The sequence below is a fragment of the Gymnogyps californianus genome, chromosome 4 (genome assembly GCF_018139145.2).
Source record: "Gymnogyps californianus isolate 813 chromosome 4, ASM1813914v2, whole genome shotgun sequence".
Taxonomy (NCBI): domain Eukaryota; kingdom Metazoa; phylum Chordata; class Aves; order Accipitriformes; family Cathartidae; genus Gymnogyps; species Gymnogyps californianus.
In genome coordinates, this window is record NC_059474.1 from 68,039,706 (window position 1) to 68,061,748 (window position 22,043).

A 22,043-nucleotide genomic window follows, 5' to 3' on the forward strand; every position below is an offset into this window, starting at 1 on the left:
AGTGGCAGATTTACACAGCCAGGAGCCTCCCGAGTCCCCAGCCGTGGCGTGGGCACGCTGGCTGCAGGCAGAGTTAGGTGCCTACGAAGGGATTTGCAGCATCTAGCAAAGCCAAGTGGCAACCCCTTCAGGCGAGGTGGCGGGATGGGTGCTTTCTACCCGTCTGCAGTGCCTTTCTTTCAGACCTTGCCCGTCCCACCCAGCCGGTAGCTCTGGTTAAAGTACTTGCCTTTGAAGGAGGATGTGAAGCTGCAGTTCCCGTCCCAGCTGGAGGGGATTTGGATCTGCTAACAGAAACCTCCTGGGGCTGTAAATTTTTTGGGCTCGGCTGTCTCCCTCCCTCCCTCCCTCCCTCCCGTTGAAGCCATTCCAGCTCCCCGGAACGGGGAGAGACGACACCAGTTGGGGAGTGCTTTGTGTCCCGGCCTGTGGGATCTGACCCCCATGTCCTGCTCCACCAAGGGTTCGAGGAGATGGTCTGCTGGTGAAACTGGGACTGTGGGGAGCTGATATGCTCCGGGGTAGCCCTGGGGGGTAAATGGACTTTTTTGAAGGTTGTCACTCGCAGTCTTTCCAGAAGCAACTAGGAGTGCTTAACGTGGACGTACTTGCGGGGGTCTAACTCCCAAAATGTTCTTGAGAGAGTGTCTGGATTGGAGACCTGGCTCTGCTACTTTTTAATCGGCCCTAAAGGGGGAGAATCTTTAGAAAAAGAGCCTAAAGGCGTTCTAAAAATGTAGCAAAATTCTTTTAAGCTAGGTATTATTCTACCCTCTTGAGAGTGTTAACTAATGACTTGAGTTATTGCGAGAATCTGTTAGGCGAGATCAGCCTGGCCAATTAACTTCAGCTAGCTGGGTCCCTTTGAAATGCACACCACGGTCACTAGAAAACCTGCTAAAAATAGTTTGTTTTGGGACAATCGGGATATTTACGTTAGAGGGAGAGAGAGGAGAGCATAATGGAAATGAAGACAGTGATAAAACCCAGAAAGTGTCATATGAAGGGCAGCAAACCTGGTTTCGAATGATTGCACCTTGATACAACCTTATGACAGAAAACACCAGGTTTGTTTTCATTTAAAATTTTTTATTGAATTGTGTGATGAGCAGAGTACAAGTTATTCTGAAACTTTCATGATGACCACATCAAGGAAGTTTCACTCCATTTACATGTGGAAGAAACCACACATTACAACTCAATTGTTCTCTTGCTTTCCACAGACCATAGATTTTGGGAGTTTGCCAAAAGCGTTGCTGCATTTAATAAGTAAAATCAGAACCACTGCGCAAACCTCCAGAATTTCATGTTTTGCTTGAGTACTCTTTATTTGTGGTCTTTCTCTCTTTCTTTCTTAATAATCTGGCTGGGGTGACGGTATAATAATTTTCAGACAGAACAGTAAAATACATAGTAGTAGACAAAGAAGGAGTGGCTCTAACAGTCTTTAAGCAGCATGTAGGAATACAGGCCTGTAAATATTAAAGGAACTGTAAAGCCCGTGCATTTTGTGCAAGGGCCACAGTATGCTCTGATGGCTTTACTCATCTTGATTGATGTCTCTATAGTCATTCAGCTTGAACTGAATTTGTACATCTGTTCCAGACAGTTTCTTCTGTCAGCTGACTGACTGAGAGATTTGGCATCTAGAATTTAAAAATTAAATATTATGTTTATATAATGTAAATATATAATATTTACCGAATGGTAGGCAGGTTGGTGCGTTACCTCCTAGGCTTTTTCTGAAGATTCCTCCTTGTGCCCCCTTCCAGCACTTGATGGTCACAAGTCCTTGCTGCTCATGTGGTGGTAGAGCTCCTCCTTGTTTTCCATTGCTAAATTGCTCTGGTAGATACTGGTGATAGAAGATACTGGTGCTTTTCTTAAAGCCTCTACTCTGGAGCCATTTGGGTGGTTGTTACATGCTTGTGATGTGATTGCAGTGGGATAGAAGGCAGTGCACAGGATTTCAAAAAGAAGGGAACGGATGAATAAGACAATTTCTGTCAAGATGTTAAGTCAGGGTAAGCTAAATTGGAAGATCACCTTTTTTTTCCTTTCCTTTTTTAATAAGTAACTCCCCATTTAGCTTACTCTGACATAGCTTTCTGGCTTGCTTAGAAAATAAACTCACTCCTGTACAGTGTGGTATTTTATTTTCCTTCTGTGGACTAGCATTAAGAGATGCAGAGTAGAAAAATATTTGATAGTTAAGCAGTATTCAACCAATCCAGGTATTAAAACACCAGAACATTTTGTGTAATGTTGTTAATAACCTCTTCGGGGTTTTCCTAGAGATCTGATCCTATAAGCCATTCCTGTTTGGGGCAGAACCTGCTGGATTGCAAGGGTATTTGCAGTCTGTAAAGAAGCAGTGTATTTGCTTTTGTAATTAGCCTTGCTCATACCAGTCACAGTAAAAGGTATCAGAAAACTCTACTTTTAGCCCATTTGTGAAATGATCCCTCTGGCAGATGGGAACTTTGATAGGACACTAGAAATGCTTGCAACTGTATGTCGTGGTCAAACACTGGGTCAGGATGCCTGTTTGGAAAAATAGTCTTCTGTTTCATGCAGAATAATGGCTCTGTTTGTTCTAGGTGTTATGCAAATGCTTACTAACATTCAAAGAAATTTTAGATGTTACTTGATGGCATAAAAATGTGTCACTTAGTCTAGCATTTCTGCACATAACAGCTGTAATTCTGTACCTTCCTCTCCTCTGTCAAGTGTGGGGAATCATTCAAGAATGATAAATTACATCTTCAACTTCTAAAAAGAAATCCTTGTTCCATCTGCTTTTTTGCCTTTTTTTTTTTTTTTTTGTGTGGTTGGGTTGTATTAAAAACAGTTTCAGCATGAGGTTAGCATGTGTTGTATTTCTGAGATGTTATCTTGTCCTCTGCCACAGCTTCTGCAATCATAGATCTGGAGGGGATGCTTGAATCACTTGAAAATCTGTATGATGTTGTTGATGCCTTACCAATGTCTGTAAAATTATGGACTTTGCTTAAAGGTTTAATTCTTTCATCCATTAACTAGTGTAACTTTTTAAGTATGCACATCGAAAGAATAAGCAATACAGTTAATATTAATATAAGACTGTCTTTTCAATGACAGTTCCCAAGGATGGTCTCAAAAGCCAAGCTGCATTTGAAGAAATGAGGGCAAATTACATTAAAGAACTAAAGAAGATGGTAACTAAATGTCCAAGTAACTCTGGGCAAAGCTGGCAGAGATTCTACCAACTGACTAAACTTCTTGACTCCATGCATGATGTAAGTATAACTCCTCAGGGAGTGCAGGCAAGTTAAGCAAAAATCTCTCCATTAAGGTAAACCAGTAGTCTTTAATTGTGTTAACTAACAGGGAGCAAAAAAATGAAATTCTTTTTAAAGGAACATCTGAGAGAAGTTGTTAGATGAATTTAAGGACAACTGCCAAGTAAAATAAGAAAATATAAGTCATTCAGGGCTGGGTCCTGCTGCCTTCTCCTGTGTTAAATGGTAGTGTGTTCCTCCAGTGATGCACTTGAGGTTAGTAGAGATATTAATGGGGTCAGAGGCTCTTCAGCAGGAGAAGTGATGTTAGCTGTGACCCTAAGTTAGACACAGCGCAAGTGCACCATGCAGAGTATCCCGCGAGTTGCTTCTCCATGAAGCAACTTCATTGCCGGATTAGTGTGTCGTGCATCTAACGTGCCTGATGTGCTAATAAATGTTGAATTAATTTGGTGGTCTTTTACAGCTGGGATTGTAATAATGATGACTTTAAAAGACGTTTTAAGACCTTGGAGCCATCTTGGGTATTTGAAGCTTTATTTGAGCTTTTCAAATATAAGATTCACTGTATTGTTAGGTTATTTCTACTGCCCTGTCTCATTCCAGTGCGAGGTGTTTGTTCTACATGCGTCAGGTGTGAGATGTGATGAATGACATGGGAAACTAAAAGTTTTGTCCCAAAACACCCAGGCTGTTGGTGCCTCAGCCCAGAGTGACTCTGAAGGGTTGTGGTAGGTGCCTAGTGCATGGGACCAGCTCGTGATACCAGAAGGGGTATCCGTAATGTTGAGCTATTGAGTTGGGAGCAACCCAGTCCTAGCCGGTAAAATGATAAGTGCAGAGATTTACCTCTCCAGATGCTTTGAGCAGCAGCAGGGGTGTATCTCTGTGCTCTCTGTAACAGAGGCTGGCGTCCCCACAGAGGAAGCCAGTGACGCAGCTGTAATGGCCTCCTCAAGCTGAGGGGTTTTGCCCAGTGCCCCCTGAGAGTGCCCTGGGCACCGGCCCTTCACCTGGGGCCAGCAGGGCTGGCGCCCGTCCTCTCTGAGGCTGCGCTGCGGTGCAGCAAGTGACAGGAGACTCGTGGGGCCAGCGAGAGCGACCTTTAGTCGTGTTTGGGTGCAAGAGAGGAGGGGTCTCCTGAGCAGAGGCTGAAGCCCAGCAGCACGCGCTGATCACCTCCCAGTAAAAACTGGTAAACTGCAGCAAAGGAGAAAGCTGTCCTACTCCATCCTGGGTGGGCAGGGAAGTAACTTTGCTGCATGAAAACCTACAGCACTTGCTTTCAGAGCCTGCATATAAACATACTTCTTTGTACTCGACTTAAATTTCATTTTTGTAGAGACAGTACAGTACAATGCACTTCAGGTCAAATCTGTATAAGAGCCTGAGGTCTGTTTACAGAATGTACATATGGAATTATTTTTCAAATATTGTTCTGTTGTTCATTAAAACATTGCAAATCTTAGTGGGAGGCAGGGAGAGTATTATTAGTACTGCAGTAATAGCTCATTCTTCAGAGATCGGGTTTCACTTGCTTCGTGCCAGCAAAGGAAGTTGTAGTGTTTTAGTGGAAAGAAAGGGGATGGGTGATAAAATCATTTGCAAGATATTCACATCTGAACCTCAAGGCAGCGTAACAAACCCCTGCATTTATGGAGTTTTCTAATCCTCTTCAGAACAGGCAGTATCTATGATTTGTTATTTAAATGGGTGTGTTTGTGTGGTTAAGGTGACTGGATGACAGACTCGCGCTTACTGAGAATGCTACCATGTCCTACAGACATTTTCCAAAACACAGCATTAACCATTGGGAGCTGAACTAACCAGAGGAAGCAGACTGCTCTTGCATTTTATTTAATTTTTAATTAAGCTATTTTTACATTACTTTTGTTTTAATAGAGCACTTTCTTACAAAGGACTTTTTAAAGAAAAGTCCCATTGTCAGCATTCTCCGTTTAAAAAGGCTGGTTGTCTGCACAATAGTGCTTCCTTTCAGAGATGATATTGGAGACTTGTTCAACAAAGGCACTTGTTTATTTTTTCTCTTTAAAACTGATTTTTTGGTTTTTGAAATCCATCAGAATAAATTTAGAGTGGTGATAATGAGAAGTGAGAATTACTCTTCTCCCCCCACTGCCTGTTAGTGCAGAATTTCTCCATTCTATCAATGTAAATGCAAATTTTCTGCTTGATTCCTTAGTATAGGAGAAACACTTTTTCAGCTGTCACTTATGTATTTTTAACTTACTCCATTATAATTTTAGAGGATCAGAATATATTTGGTGCTGAGAGGTCTAACTGGAGCTCGAGCCCCACGTTTACATGCTGCTGTAGCCACAGCAGTGGCATTTGCAGTGCAAGCCCGAAGGGACTGGTGCAGAATTCGTGCTTATTCAGCCCTCCTGCTGCCTCCAGCTTTTCCATCAGAGCAAAGCAGGATCTCGTCATTCGTGGAGTTTGCTTTACCTGAGTGTAGCGATAAACAACAAAAAAATAGTGCTCCTTTGCACCTTCACACTTGCTTTCATCGGCCTCATTTTTAAGTAGTCTGTCTGAGGACTATGTGAAGTAAAGTGCATGGGAATATCAAATTACAGTCTGCTTGGCTTATATAATATGAGGAAGAAAAGAACCCCAAACAATATGGTTTTACATTGCTTAGTATACTAAATCATTCATCCGCACAGTAAACATATGTGCAGGTAGAAAAGTGCTGAGGTGAGGAAAAAAGAAATTTTCAAGAAGGCCAGTTAGGCACTTAAGTATTTGAAAAAATCAGCAACTTTATTTAATGATCCATAAAGCCTCAAAGCACCAAAAGCGCAACCGAAAAATAAGAGATCGAAACCCATCCCGAGCAGACAAGATAAACACGGTTTTGCGCACGTGCGTGCGCACACCTGCACTCGGCCTTAGGAGCGTGCCTGCAGGCTGCTGTGTAGTTTGCGTCACTGCTGCCATGCACCGAAATGCTCTTTATTTGCATGATGCTGTGTGGAAGCAGTGGTTGCTGATACAGCAGGCGCTGGATGACAGCGTCGGTCTGGTTACACAGTGCGCCCTTCCTCTCCCTCGGCACAAGATGACGGAGAGGAGTAGGTTGCTGCCATTTACTTGCTATTGTGCTATGGCTCAGCCTTGCTTGTGCGGATGGACCCCAGCGTGGGTGTCTTTGGGGAGCGTTGAGGGCTGCAACGTAACCAACATATTTCCTTTGTGTAGGGATTGTATTTCTGCTGTTGTGGCTGGCCTGCGTGCATCATTTCACGGAGCAGCGTTATGTGTTGAGAACCATAGCATAGCAGGGACAACCGACCCCTCTACCCAGGACATAAAGGTTTCGGTCTTGTGCCCGTGAATGGCCATGGGCATTTCAGGGAGAGATGCATATGCAGCGCTTGGATGTAGGTGAACTGCGTTATGTGATCAGACAAACGGCATGCAGGAACATTAGAAACAGATGTACTACACATGGTATCAAAAACTTCATTTGGATCCGCCTCAACATCTCCTGTTGGCTTTGGCAGGAAGGGTTGTATCTTGCATGGCAAGCCTCATTTCATATAGAGAGTGTAGTGTATGGTCAGGCGGTTTGCAGAACAAAAGCTGAATTTGGTTTCAATCTGGCTGATACTAAACAGACTTTGAGTTAAGAGGGCTTTTGTTTCGATGCCATGACATTAAATCCTAATGTGAACCTTCCCCTTGTCTTGGCAAGGCAGAGCACTGCACTGTCACTTGCTTGTTGATGTTTTCTGCCAAACAAAAATAAATTCTTTAAGGCTCATGCTGCTGAATAATTAATTTTTTATGGTTCCTGAAGGGAATACTTTATAGCTGAGGTGGATCTTTCCATAGGCTGAGAGCGCCAGGATTACGCTCACTGAAAAAGCTGACAGTGGGAAGAAGGGCACAGATCCTCGAGGGGCAGGTTTGCAAGGCACGCTGTGGTGGATGCAAATGTGCCTCTGCAGGTGCTTAATCCCACAAATATGAAGCCGCAGATGAGCCCCTCTGCTGTTGCCAACACCTTTGGGTGCACTTACTCCTGCTACTGATCTGCCAAAGTTGTGTCCCACAGCTGATGAGCTGTTCGGAGCTTTGTTTTAGTCCCAGTGCCTGAATTCTCAGAGAAGGCATTTTCTCTGTTTACTCAGAGGCTAGATCCAGTCCCTGCTCCCAGTGTGGCCCCTACAAAAGCAGCAGCGATGTAAGAGTGTGCATGGGTGTGTGTCACAGCAGCTAATATGCGTCTGTCAAGTGAGAAATTGATTCCCAGCTCCCTAATGTAGACAGGGGCTACTCTGAGGGTCGTCTTGCTCCGTTTGTGATGGTTGGATCTCTTCTCCTTCACGTTGATAGCTGTGTGTTGGAGGAGGACAGAATCCCCCGCTACTGTCAACAGAAGAGCAAGGGAGACTTGGCCTAAAATTTACCCTGGCCAAGGGCTGAGGACGCTTCATTGGTGTGTGATACTGTGGGTTTGCGTGCATCCTCCAAGCATACAAAATGAGTTCAACTCAGGTTCCTCCATGTCATGTCCAGGTGTCAAGTGCTGTGGTTTCACTGTGCACATGTTTATGAAGAAAACTCAAAGAAATGAGTGCAGTTCCTAAATTAGATAAATGCACCTCTCCAGGCAGAACTAGGTTCCGCATTTGCTCTGGTCAGATAATGTTAGTGCCTAAATCCATATGCATTTTATCCACCTTTTACTCCTTGCTAGCATGAGGTAAATACACCGCATAGGTGTAATCAGAGGCTTCATCCCTTGGTCTTGCCTCGTTTTCCCTGTGTTCGTGGGAGGTTTTACTCTTTGGGTTAGAGTTCAAGACTTCATAAGCAGCTAGGAATTAGCCACTGTGGCACCAAAGGACATCTGTACCTCTGAGAATCAGCCTGCGAGCCATCCCAGGGGGGAACAATTTACTTCCTGAGCCCTCAGAGTAATAATTAATTTACATCATGGGATTTTCATAGGACTGGGAGCAAAAGGGAGTATAGTGGTAATGGAATAATCAAGACCTGGCTGGCAATGGTTTTCCTTAACCTTACCAGTTGTGAAGCAGGAGCTTTGTATCTACAGCGTGAAGGGGAAAGAGCAGGAGGTTGCAATAGTCCCACACTCGCCCAGGGCTCTTTGCTGCCCCGGGGGAGAGGAGGCTGGCTGGCCTCGGCTGCTCCTTCTTACCTTAGCAGGGCAGCAGGCTCCTGACTCCTGCACAGTTTGAAACACGCAGGTTTTGAAAGCAAGAGGCAAAATACCGCTGCTCAGCTGATGGGCAGCAGCTTGTGCTTTCAGGGAGCCTGGCTCGCTGCAGGTAGTCACCAAGGCTGCACAGTTGCATCGCGTAGAGCTGCAAGGTTGCCTGCTCCCAAAACACACCCGCTCCGTGCTCTGTAGGAAACAGGCAGAGACCCATTCCTGAAAGGGGCAGAGAAAGTTTTTGGAGTGTCATTTTTGTATGAGAACACTGAGGTTTCTGACAGTAATAGCTGTAGCTAATAATAGGAAGAAATTACTCAGCATTGTGTTGTTACCCTACTGCTGTCTTAATTGCTGTATCAGTAGGCTTAATTGCAAAGATGCTCCTGATAGAGAAGTGACTCTGGGCTTTCATACCACACTCGGCGATTGTGAGAGGTTTTGAAGTCAGAAAACTAACTGAGAAATGTGCACCCTTGCAAATCAGACAGTTCTTACCATTTCTGGAAATACAAGGGCATGGTGAGATTGCCAAACTAAAATCAATTCTTTTTGCTGTAAAAATTCTGCAAGTGCTCGAAGGTCACTGTAACTGTATTAACTTCAGGGACTTCCATTAAAGGATTCATTTTTTCAATTATGAAGAACAGTATGGGTGAAAAAGTCCGTTTTATGGAAACCCCACCCTAGTAACAGAAAATGATGTTTGATTAATACTCCTATTTCTCAGAGGTGCTTAATACAGCATACAAATGCGAAGATTGATTAAGTAAAAATCTCAGAATTACTGAGACTGCTGTAGCCTTGAAAACGTTTAATCGCAGCACACTCTCTGTACGATAGCGATGAGAGAAAGCTTCGTAATTAATGAGTGAAGTGGTGAAGGGTTATAGCTAACAGCTGATCCACTTGCCGGCAAAGGAGCTGTCATGTCTTACAGCAGGCTGGGTGACATGGACGTGATAATTCTGACCTGTGTGTCTGCATCCCCGCAACCCAGCTCATACTAATTTATTTAATGGTATGTGCCCACCCGGAGAGGCTGCAGTCTCCAGTCGGGGAGATACCCAGGACCCAGCTGGGCAACGCCCGGCCGGGGAGCAGGCGGTACCCGAGCTCCCGTCCCCCGGCGCTGGCCCGATTCCCCCGCGTGCAGCGGGAGGCTTGCAGTGCCGTCAAAGGTACCGAGCCATGTTTTATTGCCAGCTCCAAAGAGAGCGGAACAACTACTTACTAAAGCGGTAAGAACGATGTCCTGGTTGCATCCCAAGGAAATGGGAATTATTTTAGTTGTGGCCTTAACTGCACTGTCTGCGCTCTGCTAAGCTGTAACTCTTCAGAAGCGTGCTTCAGTAGCTGAAATAATTGGAGATTGTAAAAGTAAATACGTTTCTAGTCACTGTTGCACTGCTTGTGAAAACAGTGGTGCTTTCATTCACACTGCGTAATTAGAGTTGCCTTTCACGCTGCTGTACTGGAGGAGGTGTCGCATTTCCAATATAAACTACCACAAGTAGAGGGTAAAAGCGGTCAGGTAAAATGTAGTCAGGAGTTCTTAGAGCACAGGGATTTTACAAGCCTTTGAAGAACAATCAGAAGTATATTTGATGTAGAAAATTCATAAGCCGAATTTAGAGGTGCTGGATGCCTTGCGTTACCTCACTTGTAGCCTATGGCGTATCAGTCACTGTCACTGCAATGACAGAGCTTGTGTGTTACAAAAGAAAGCAAACTTTTTCATTTCCTTACTGAAAAGGGAACTTCTCTTTTAAAGCAAAAGACTAGCTAAATTATTTACCTGTTAGAAATCAAAACTGTATCAGACGAATGTTGCTTAGGATGCAGAGGGAGGTACTCAAATTTCAAAATTAACATTGCCCGTGGAACCTGAATTTTTCATCCCTTCAGTGCATCTTCATGCCAAGGCTGCTGGGCTGGCGGGGGGGGATGGTACTTTCGAAAATGTATGAGAACGTGCCTGCAGAAAAAAGCACTGCTTGCGGCTCAGTTCTCGGTCTTGCAGCCTTCTCTAGCTGACCTTATCATACTGTTTACATTTTAGTACCTCTGAGTTGGCCTTCGATTCTCCTACATTCATTCCTCTTTGTTTTACATCAGTGCTGGAAATACTTCCCCAGCCCCAAAAGCCACGCAGCTTTTAAGGTTGCAGTTAAAAAGATCCTGAGTGCAGTCCCGTGTTCCTTGCGACACACGCGGTGTGCTTCCTAATACTCCCGTTTTCTTGAAGCAGTTGATTATTGTCAAGTATGTTAAAGTTGATAACTTCGCTTAAGAAAGAGAAGAACAAAAGTTTTAGCAGACTAAATAGGTATAGAATATATATTATCCTTAAGGCTCCAAACCCAAGTATTACGTGATAGGGGGTTCTAGGTATTTTCTTCTAAATTGCTGTGTAAACTTAACCTTTCTCCTCTGTGGTGAGACTCATAATGTGCTATGTTATGGTAGTATCCACGATCACATCCTGTTTTTCCCCCACTGGACTGCTAACTCATTTATTGTATAGAATAGATTACGCTCTCTTCATGAATGTTGTTATTTTTCATTTCCCCTTTTGTCCACATATTCACCAGACATACATACGTACTTGATACTACTACAAGCTTGCTAAGAAGGCAGAATTAATAATTTCCACGTAGGCTTTTCTGTGACACTTCTCTCACTGCATTCAGAAGCTTCAGACGAGTGTGATGAGGCAGGAATTAGCTTGAATTGCACAGAAGGGGAGCCCATCAGCACAGCGAGGACGGTTGGCAGTGTGACACGAGATGACCCCAACCCCCTCACTTACATTCAGTGATGTGAAACTACTCGTGTTCAAGTTTAGGAAAAGGAGTACATTCATCAGGTCATTATCAAGGTTGCGTTGGGGTGCAAGGCTTAGTTTGCTTAGGTGCTGGTATTTGATGACGCAGGCAGGGAGGAGGTAGTGGTGATTACACCAAGAGACAGTTTCCTTCGCTTTGTTTGGTTTTGTGTTATGTTTGGAATGTTTTTGGCACACAGTATATGCAGAAACCACCTCCTCCTAACGGGTAAAGTAAACCTTTGAACATCAGCATTTTTCTCCCCTTGAAAACCAAATTATGTCTATGCTACTTATTTAGCATGCATCTGTTTAATTAATTAGCATTGCTTCATGACATGCCAGATCATCGGGAATGAACTAAGCAACAGCAGACAGACTCATGTGGTGCTCAATAGCAGAAAGTCATGTCTTCGAGTGATCTCAGCACTTCGCTGTGTTGTTCATAAATTGCTTATATGTTTGCAAGAACAGCTGTGACAGTCCTGAAAATAAGTAATAAGGTATGGTGCTACAGGATGGTAGTCTGTTGCTGCCAGTATTTTTTTTTTTTTTTTTTTTAATTTCCTTTTCTGCCTTCCCGAAGTCCACTTTTATCTACTCTATCTTTAACAGGGGCTTTACTGCGGAGCGCAACTCTACATGTTAAGAGGTGAAACGACACACTTGTGTTTGATAAACTACGCAAGCAGAAGTGGTTGAAGTCCTTTGCAAGGACATAAGGCACCAAAATTAAGCTGCACATAACTTGAATTTTTAAACAGCAGAGGCTCTAGTTTTTCTTCAGTCGTACAACGCAGTAATTTGGTGAACTGCAGTGGAAATTGGTATGCTAACTGCAACCTAGACGCACTTCATTCACGGGTGCCTCAGAAGCTGCCTTGCCTCTGCCTCTTGACTTGCGTTATGTTTTTCTTAGAGATTGCAAAGGGTCCAACATACTGTAAGGCTTTAGGAGATTCATTTGGATCACAGCAACTAAAAAACTAGTTTTGAAATAACACTCTCTTGTTACTAAAGGTCATGAACGAGTATTCCTCGATTGTATCAAAGTACTATGTAAAACTATCCCATCATGCGTGTAGGTTGAGCCATGAGATTGCTTCGCCATGTTTTTGTCATTAAAATAGAAGTAATTCCCCGAGCAGTGATGCTGGAAGAGGTCTTCCTGTCTTCACAGTTCTCTCGCTCGAACGGCGTGGTGTTTTATAGAAAGATGAGCTGCGGTTTGCAATTTTGTGTGGAGAAAATAGCACAAAACAAGAGACAAAACAAATTAAAATGCTCAAAAGCCAAAATTAATGTTCATTCTTGTAGTGTGATTAAGTTTCCCGTAACATGTAGACCAAAACGAAGCTCTGTAACTGACAAATGAGAACACCACAACTTGAGACAAGGTAGAATTTATTGGTGCTTTCAAGACACACGGTATTTTTTTCCATACAGCAAAAAGCTCATGGTACCTGTATGCCATTTAGTACTTCAGCTTGCGTTCCAGTTACAGCTGGAGACCGCCTTTATTAGGATTACAAAATGGCTGTCGGTTGCCATTGGGGAGAACTGTGATACGGTTTCACCTGTGAAAACCTTGGCCACCCAGAGGAAGCTGAAGGAGTGCCACGGTGCAGCGTAAGGTGCAGTTTTGTTCTGCTGGTGGAGGTGGTCCCGCGCTAACAGATGTACTCGGTACTTGTGGTGTTACAGAACAAAGCTTCCTTCTCTGTCATTGAAGAGCTAATTAGAAATTTTCATCTTTAAAATTCTCAGCATTATGCTTAATCCACTGAGAGAACGCAGAAGTGTGCTGTTAGCCACCACTACAAAAATAGAGAACTTAGGGTTTTTTCCAAAAAGAAATACTTCCCTAAATATTGCCTCTGTAGCTTAATGAGTAATAAGCAGAAAACAAGCTTGTGTGTATTAAAAAATGCATTTATATATAAATAGAAGTGCTTTACCAGATGAACAATTTCATATGGACTGTGATGCTCTGAAACCTGAAATGCTACAGCGTGACACAGCATTCGTGTTGTTGAGCTAAAAACATCAGCTGCTCTGGCAGTTGTAGGTTGCAGCCCCTGGAGAGTGCACTGAAGTTAGCCAAATAATCTGATTTAACGAACATGTATCCAGCTGAAATTTAGAGATACAATAGTTTACAGCTGATCTTTTCCTTCTGGGCAGGCGGCTTTATTTTCATAGACATTGAGCACCTATAGTTTTCATGGTGGCCAGTTGCCTGTTAGTGAAATGAAAAGTGCAGTTACGCTGAAAAATCAAATCTGTGGTATCTTGGTTTTTCTTAGCTCATTTTTCACGAGTTAAGTAGCGCTTTGGGATTTGAGTTCTTTTGTTTGCTTTTTAACCCCTGCAAATGGACTGCCAAGTCAGAGTAAGATGCCGTTTCTTGGTAATAATCCATTATCAATAAGCTGTTGTTCGCATGCGAAATTCTCCGTGTTTTTCCTAAAAAGTGTTTCTTTCTGTATTTCAGCTTGTTAGTGACTTATTGGAATTCTGTTTCTACACCTTCCGAGAGTCTCAGGCACTGAAAGTAGAGTTTCCAGCCATGCTGGTGGAAATCATCAGTGACCAGCTACCAAAGGTGGAATCTGGGAATGCCAAGCCCCTGTACTTTCACAGGAAGTGATAGAAAATGTCTTAAATGGAAGAACTTTGCCTTAAGTTTCCCTGTGTTATTCCACACCCATGAAGGACCCAAGAAACCATATTTTAAACATGCTATTTACACTTGTTCAGCAGTCTTTGAATAGTCTAAAATCATATGAAGGGTTTGGGGAATGGAAAGCAGTTGACTCGGATGTGGCAAGACCTAGATGTTTGGCAATTACCCCATAACCCTCAAACACTTAGAAAATGTTCCTGTTCCTCTGGATGAAAAGCCATATCTAGTCAATAACTCTTTGATTTTGATATTTTAACAGATGGAGTTTTAAATATGCCATGTAGTTTCTGGTATTGTTTGCTTGTTTTAAAAGGGTTCGAGAACTAATGAGAACTTTTTAAAGCTTACCCTTGGTTTGCACATAAAACGTAAAGTCAATATGGGGCATTAATATTCTTTTCTTGTAAAAAAAACAAACGAAAACTATATATATGCACACATATATACACACACACACACACACACACAAACCCTAACGTGTAAAGTAATAACAGAACATTTGGTGTGGAATACTCTGTTATCCCCACCTGTGGCATTTGTTATCCCATGTTATCCCATCATAGATGATATACACTGTGTTAAGTGTCCATTTACTATTTAATTAAAAAGGATAAGATGTGAAAACAAATGCCCTGGTATCAATTTATAGTACCTATTGTGCTGGCTTTACAAATAATTTTTTGCAGTCTTTTGCTGTACTGTACATTGCTGTATGTATAAATTGTGAAGGACCTGAAATAAGGTGTAAGGAACTTTTGTAAATGAGACAAACAAAAAAAATCTTTAATGGTTAATAGGATGAATGGGAAAGTATTTTTGAAAGAACTCTATTTTGCTGGAGACTATTTAAGTACTATCTTTGTCTAAACAAACAAGGTAATTTTTTTGTAAAGTGAAATGTTCTGCATGCATAATGAACCGTTTACAGTGTATTTAAGAAAGGGAAAGCTGTGCCTTTTTTAGCATCATATCTAATTTACCATCCTACAGTATCTGTTGTAAATAACCACACTTAACCTTTTCAGTTGTATTTAAGCCGTTCTATTTTCCTCTCTCTTTTTCTCCCTTTTGTCTCGCTTGCAAGCGTATGTGACTTGAGCACATCTTAGAAACCCTGCTTCATGTTTCTGTAGGAAACTACACTACATTGTGTTTGCCACTTTACGAAGGTTTCATTTAACAAGACAAATTACGGTCTCTCCAAAGCTTTTGCCAGCTTAATGATATAGTGAGTTCTTGCCCTCCGTTCCCTTTCTCTCTCAGGGGAACAGGGGTGAATAAGATGTCGAATGATTTTTCTTTTTTTATTAAGGTTTCCCAGATTGTTTATTTTTCCTTTGAATACTGGATACATAAAACATCTTAAAAGGTCAGATTATTATTTCAGATGGGGGAGAGCGATTTCTGATTACGATGAAGGGAACATGCAGATCATTACAGTAAGTATATTGGAACAGATTTGTACTGGTGAGAGGGATGGTAAGGTACTGAAAAGGGCAGATGAGCTGAGTAGAATTTTTAGTGATGAACTAAAACCGTATGTAATTTTGTAAGCATTTTTGTAATAATCAGAGTACATCTGAGAAGACAAATGTTCACACTACAAGTTCAACTCAGTTGGTCTGATTTTGTCTCAAAAATGTTTTCTCTAGACTAAGACTGCAAAGAAAAAAATTTTTTGAGGTGATTTTCACTATTTCACAATTTATAAGCAAATACAAAATTTTGGAGTAGAATAGAGGACAGGTGAACTTTTCTGAGGCTCAACTGTTGCTGCCATATGCTCATGTTTAAATAGAATAGTTTTTCAGAGTTCTAATCTATAGTGTTCTCTCTGGGTGCCACTGGTATTTTTGAGCTCTAGTTTGTCCCTCGGCCGGTCAGAATGTAGCATTTCTTTTAAATGGTGGTCAAATTAAGAATTCTACACCCTTTCCGAGTCCAAATTTTGAGGTGCGCTTTGGTGCACTGAAGACAGTCAGTGCTACTTGTCTTTTTAAATGACACCTGCCTTATGCAACAAGTAATCTGTAAAGACTGTATTCAGAGAGGTTTTTTTATATATAAATATATACATACGTATATTATTTGCATTTTGGAAGTCTAATTCATAGGCAGATCTTTAAATACTGACCTGCACAGCAATATGAAAGCCAAACTTCCAACGTGAGATACACAGCATGCAGACTGGTTGTTTACAGTAAAGACGCAGTCATACATCCATCTTTTCATTTACATTTTTTTCTAAAGTCTAAAATAGAAAATCTCAAAGCCAGGTTCTGGGTGAATACAGTCTGCAGCAGCTTTTTATATTAACAAAGTTACTGCCTCCTTTTCTGTCTCAGAGTAACTTTGCTTGATTAAAATAGCAAAGCCATATTCTACACTTCACTGTTAAATGCCTGTCCCAGTCCAAATTGTTGTCTGTTTGCTCCTATTTTTGTACCTTATTACTTTTAATCTTGGTTTGGTACAATTCATAATTCACAGAAACTTCATATAATTAAACACACTAAATTAGTTTTAAAAAGCAATTTATATCTTTATGCAAAAACGTATGTCTGTCTTTGCAAACAACTGTAAGCAGATTATAATAAATCCTTTACTTTAATCACCTGTTGTTTATGAAACCATTCATTGATGATTATTTTTTGCTAGAGATCATTGAAGTAATAGATACAATTGGATATAGATGTTGTAAGAGGCAGTATTCTCTTATCAAGGACACTTAAGCAGAATAGCCATCACTTTTTTTATCTATCTAAACCTGTGTACAGCAAAAAAAACCAAACAACCCTAGTTTTTAGCGACCAGGAAGTTAGGTTCTTTTGAATTTGTTTAGAATGAAATAGGCATTTGTCTCCTGCAAAATACAAGACAAACTAAAACACCTTTTAGAAGTGGGCTTCTGTTCATTGAGCTAAATTATTTTGTTGTAAGAAGGAACGGGGATATACAGCAAGAGCATTGTATACACAGTTAAAAATGTAAAATAGTGTTAATGTACTGCAGTGGGTATTTCAGGAATACTACACACCGTGCGACTGAGCAGTTGCGCAAAATAAAATAGAAAAGACTAAAGTTCGCAATATCAAAATCTTATTAAAAAGATACTTTACAATCAATAATGCAAAAAGCTAATTCACAGGGTGGTGTTTTTCACTGACTTGTTTAAACATTTATGAAATTAAACAATTCTACAGTTAATGCACTTTTAATTGTTTATTAAAGATTTGACTTTTTCTTTTTTTAGAGCAATGTTTTCAGCTGGAGGTCTATGACTTGATAAGATAGACAGCAGTTCTGAGGCCAGGAAGCTCAGAGGAATGTTTAAGAATTCTTGGAGTTTAAATAGATTCCTGGATGAAAAATAAAAGCAGCCAGCAGTATGGTGTAAACAGTAAAATCTATGCATAATGATGCATTTATAATTAGGGGTTTGCTTCTGTATGTTTAAAGCTTTTTAAATAAATAGAAAATATTGTTTGGTCTTTATGTTAATGTCTGCAAGTACCTATTTTTTTTTTCTTTTTTTATACAAATTGTACAAATATACATGAATTAAACTGGTTTGATTGCAAGTATTTCTTGCATTTTAATCTCAGATAGGTGCTGGTGCAGTGATACCCTTAGAGACAAGCTTCTGCTCATCTAGAAACAACAGTAGGTAACACAAAGTAACTAACAATGTAAGACAACATTCATACATCTAGAAATGTGGTTTCATCAAGCCCTGTTAATTCGGATGATGCAGCACATACGATGGCTTCAGCCAGAGAGCAGCTCCTTATGCCGTAGAATAAGGAATGCCCAACCGTGAGGAATTTGGTTCACTTGACCTGGATAACTGCGCTTGCCAAACGACGTGCTGACGCTGTTACACGCACAAGCTACATCCCACTCGGAGAAACAAACCCAGCAACCTTCAACAGCCAGCCAAGTCTGGCTTCCAGTTTCAGTTAACCCAGCGCTGCTGTACCCACTGCCCAAAGTTAGAGTTTCCCTCCTGGAAACAAGGATTCACTATTTTATATACACAAGGTTTCCCCAGTGAGTCAATCAAACTGCCTTCTCAGGGTCAGCTCTTTTCCAATTATAATTTAGAGTAAGACAGAAGGGGGAATAAAACTCTTGCTATCCTGGTTTGTTCTGTGCACTACCTACCTCAAAAATTCACCGCTAAGTTCTGCACGAAGCTATGTCTGTGGTGTAAGACGACTGTTTAATTGCATTTTGCTTTTTTAATAACAAGTTTGTTACACAAACTTTTTATTGCCAAAAATCCTTGCACCTGCCTTCTGTTTGCTGAATTGTCAGAAGGAAAGAATAGTAGAGGATCAGCAGTGTTAAGAAAAATTTCCCATATGTTTACAAGCAGATGTATCTGTCATATGCTGTTCTAGAAATAAGAAAACGCTATCACTACTTAAAAACATAACGAAACTTGTAATCTGACCTCAAGCTGGGACACTGCTCGCTTTCAGGTATCTCCAGAGACTGGGAGTTTACGATGAGTACAATATTACTAAGACAGAAAGGAGTGAAAAAATGCCCTTTCATTTCAGAGATTTTACTGGTAAAACATGCCATGCCGTAAGGTTTTTAAAAGACCACTTTAATTGTAGATGTCGATAGGATGAAGTTTATTTGGTGCTTACCTGTGGCTACTTGCAAGCGCAGAGGAGGGCATGGTGTTGAACTCCGATGTAGAAAACCACATCCAAGGCACATTCAGCTTGAAAGGTGAAACTCCAGTGAAGACTTTCAGTTAAACCGTGTTTAGCGCTGGTGCATTTACAGCCTACACAAACCCTCTGTCAGCAACTTTTCTCTTTAAATTGCAAACCAGGTAAGAATTGTGAAATGGGTTAAGAGAAAGAGAACAAGGAACAGAGCATTGAGAAAGGCAAGTTTCTCCCCGAGTCTTTTCTGTGATACAATTACAGAGGCTCAGCTAACAAAAGCTGTAAGCAATATAGCAGGAACACTTATTTTCATTACAGGGCAGATAAATCAGCCAATGAGATTTTTCTTTCACTCCTGATGAAAGACTGGGCATCAGAAGGAAACCTGCCATGAAAATCGGCTGGGATGATGATTAACAACATTCAGCAGCCTGAAAACCCTGAGGGTTTTTTTACCCAGCAGAGTGAAAATGCTGCCCGGCCAAGGCGCAGAGCTGCGCAGCGTCCAGTGACTAACACAGACTGTAAATTCCTACTGATCCCAGCTAGTCAGGAGTCTCAGCTTTTCCATTAATTATTCAGCAAACACACATTTGACCTTAATCCCCAGGCTGAGGGATTCAGTCTCTGGCCCCATAGTGATGCAAGGCAAACGTCATTTTGCATAAAAAGCACAAAATGGGGCTTCTTCCTAATTAATTCACCCTCTCGGATTTTCAGCCTGTGTCATGCATTCACTACCAGGAGTCTCAGCTTTTGAAAACTGACCAGTACATGCCCTCACGGACAGTAACGAGCGCGTAGCAAGGAAGGGGGAACCCAACCTGAGGATTAAGCTGAACCTGTACCCATAGCTGTGACACAAGAGCAGCTCCCCGTGAGAGGATGGCGTCAGGCCAGACCCACGGATAACAACCACTCCTGCTGCCAGGCCAAAAGAGAAGAGCTCTTCAACTGGCTTCCTCCACAACCGATTCCCTGTCCTCCTCCCTGCCTCAAGTTAGCAGTTGGGTACTCTGCTCTTCCCAAATCTCCCAAGCCGTGGAAAAGACAGACAAGAGGCATGCCCTAAGGCCCAGCTTCACAAAAGAAAACAATCATCTCAGAAGATGATGGGAAAGGGGCCTGACTTTCTTTACATGATTCTTAATTTTTAGCATCCTTTAATCTCTACTTCCAAGCAGTCAGTACGAGGGCATCGTTTACAGCGCTGTTCAGCAGTGAGCATGAAGAATGAGATGTGCCATGGCTACTGGGCTGTGCAAGTCTGTACTCGGCATTAGTATGACCAGGCTGATGTGGAAACCCGTACGGTGGGTAGCAGTTACCACAACTAAATTCCTAAGAGGCAGTATGGTTAGCCTGAAAGCCAGATCTGATCTGGCTCAGCTCGCACCACTGCCTTTAGAAAACATCTAGGACATGAGAAAGTTTGGATTAGTATTACCTCTGCTCAATCTATCATTTCTCAGTAGAACAATTTTCTTGTTTGGATTCTGTGTGGCTCCAGAAGCAACAGGCATTTCAAAACACCTCACCTAAAGGCAAATAGGGTCACAGGACTGAATGGAAGAGACACGGTCTTTCATTCCTTCTCTATCTATCTGCCTTTTTAAAACACCTCAGTTAAAAGGAAGAAAAAAAACCCAAACCAAACCACAGAGCTAGAGCGGAGAAATACATTGAGACTTTTGGAAGACAGCAGCCAGAACAAGATCAAACATGCACTGCATGTTTAAAACAACAGCAAAACAAATGGAAGCAACTTACAAAGCTTGTAAGCTTCAAGCTATCACAGCGTCACTATCTGACAAGCTAGCTGCCACACCTACTAGGCTAATACCACAGATTTACATTCTCCCTCTTCTTTCAACATTTTCCACCAACTGGTAGCCATGAAAACTGAGTCTGCCCACACAAACACCACCCTGCCTCCAGAATAACTCTTTAAGGCCACAAATGAGTTGCCAGAGCTGTGGGCCCAGGCGACACGATACCCAGCCAGAAGAGTGCTTTGCCGTGTGACCAACTCTGAGTAAGGAAACCTGCGATCTGTTCCTGCCTGTACTGGTGCAACTATTTCCTTAATACTGAGTCAAGCAGCAAATTAAAGAACTTGATCTCCTTCACGGAAGTCCAAAGGTCATCATCTTCAGTGCTGGGGTCACTTAGCCACTATGCCAAGACAAGAATTGCCTAAAAGCTGTATGGCAGAGCGTCACCGCTCAAATACCACGAGAACACACCAGATGAAACTCCTCCAAGCTACGAGGTTGAGTGTTGGAGAGCTGTACTGCCTTGGCCCACCATTGCTCCATCTGGAAATGCTTTGTGCATACTCCAATGGTCTACGCAGTCTGGGCAAAGAAACAAAATAATGGTATGGAGTTAAATCTTAAGGGGGAAAAAAGCCATCCCAACCTTAAGGCAGTATTAACCATTAACTGGTTTACTAATCACATTAGTTAGAAAAACTTGCAAGCTAAGTATCTGCAGTAAATGACTCAAAATCCACAGAGTCCAATTTAACAAATAAGTGAGCCTGTATTAGCATGTCATCCCGTCATATTTTCCTGCATCCTCTCCACTGCCTCCCAGAGGGTCTTACTTGAAGGAGAGAAAAATACAAAGATTAATGATAAACTGCACGTAACTTCTTTTTTTTTAATCACAAGGCACAGATTTATACACCACAAGATTCCTGGAAGCTTTTCCTATGACCACAGATAACTCTTACTACTCAAATAGTTCTACAAATTATGAGGCAGCTACTTGAGAATTCTGATACTATGAAGTATCATTAAGACCTGACAACTGACAATTGCAGAGGAGGAAGAAAGGGCAGTTCAAGGTAGAGCTAGACAGACAGACAGATAAAATGCAAGATGCCTCCGGGATGCACATGGCTCATAGCCAGAGATTCTCTTTTCCTTTTGGCTTGAGCTTGCAGAGTTGCCTATTTTAAGTGATGGAAGTTCCCCATCCATTTTGGAGCCTGCTTGAGGCTGACAGCATACAGCTGCCAATAATTATTTCACATCATAACTTACAGAACCAGAGCAAAATACTCTCCAACACAGGAATGACTTAGGTCAAATAGCAAATAACATTTTATTTCATTTACAGTGATATTTTTGAGTAGCAAAGGAACCATGACATATAGAGGCCTGTAATAAAAGCTCACGTCTTATCTTTATGAAATAAATGAAATCATACACACAACATAGACGAATGTGTTATTTGAAGACATTTGAAAAATGTCATGTCTCGATACCTATTATTTTACTTACTGGTGTCTGTTCCATACTGTCTATTCCACTTTGAAATATAATTTGTCAGCATGATAGCTTTTTGT

The 22,043-nt window shown here is 41.7% G+C and overlaps 1 protein-coding gene across 1 annotated transcript in view; it reads left to right on the plus strand.

Moving 5' to 3' along the window:
* NR3C2 (nuclear receptor subfamily 3 group C member 2) overlaps nt 1-17,498 on the plus strand; it is a 214,836-nt gene extending 197,338 nt beyond the window's left edge. The window contains 2 exon segments of the mRNA XM_050895297.1: nt 3,121-3,278; nt 13,812-17,498. Of these exon segments, the coding sequence (XP_050751254.1) occupies nt 3,121-3,278; nt 13,812-13,967 (314 nt within the window). The 3' untranslated portion in view covers nt 13,968-17,498.
* Nucleotides 17,499-22,043: the final 4,545 nt, after the last annotated feature.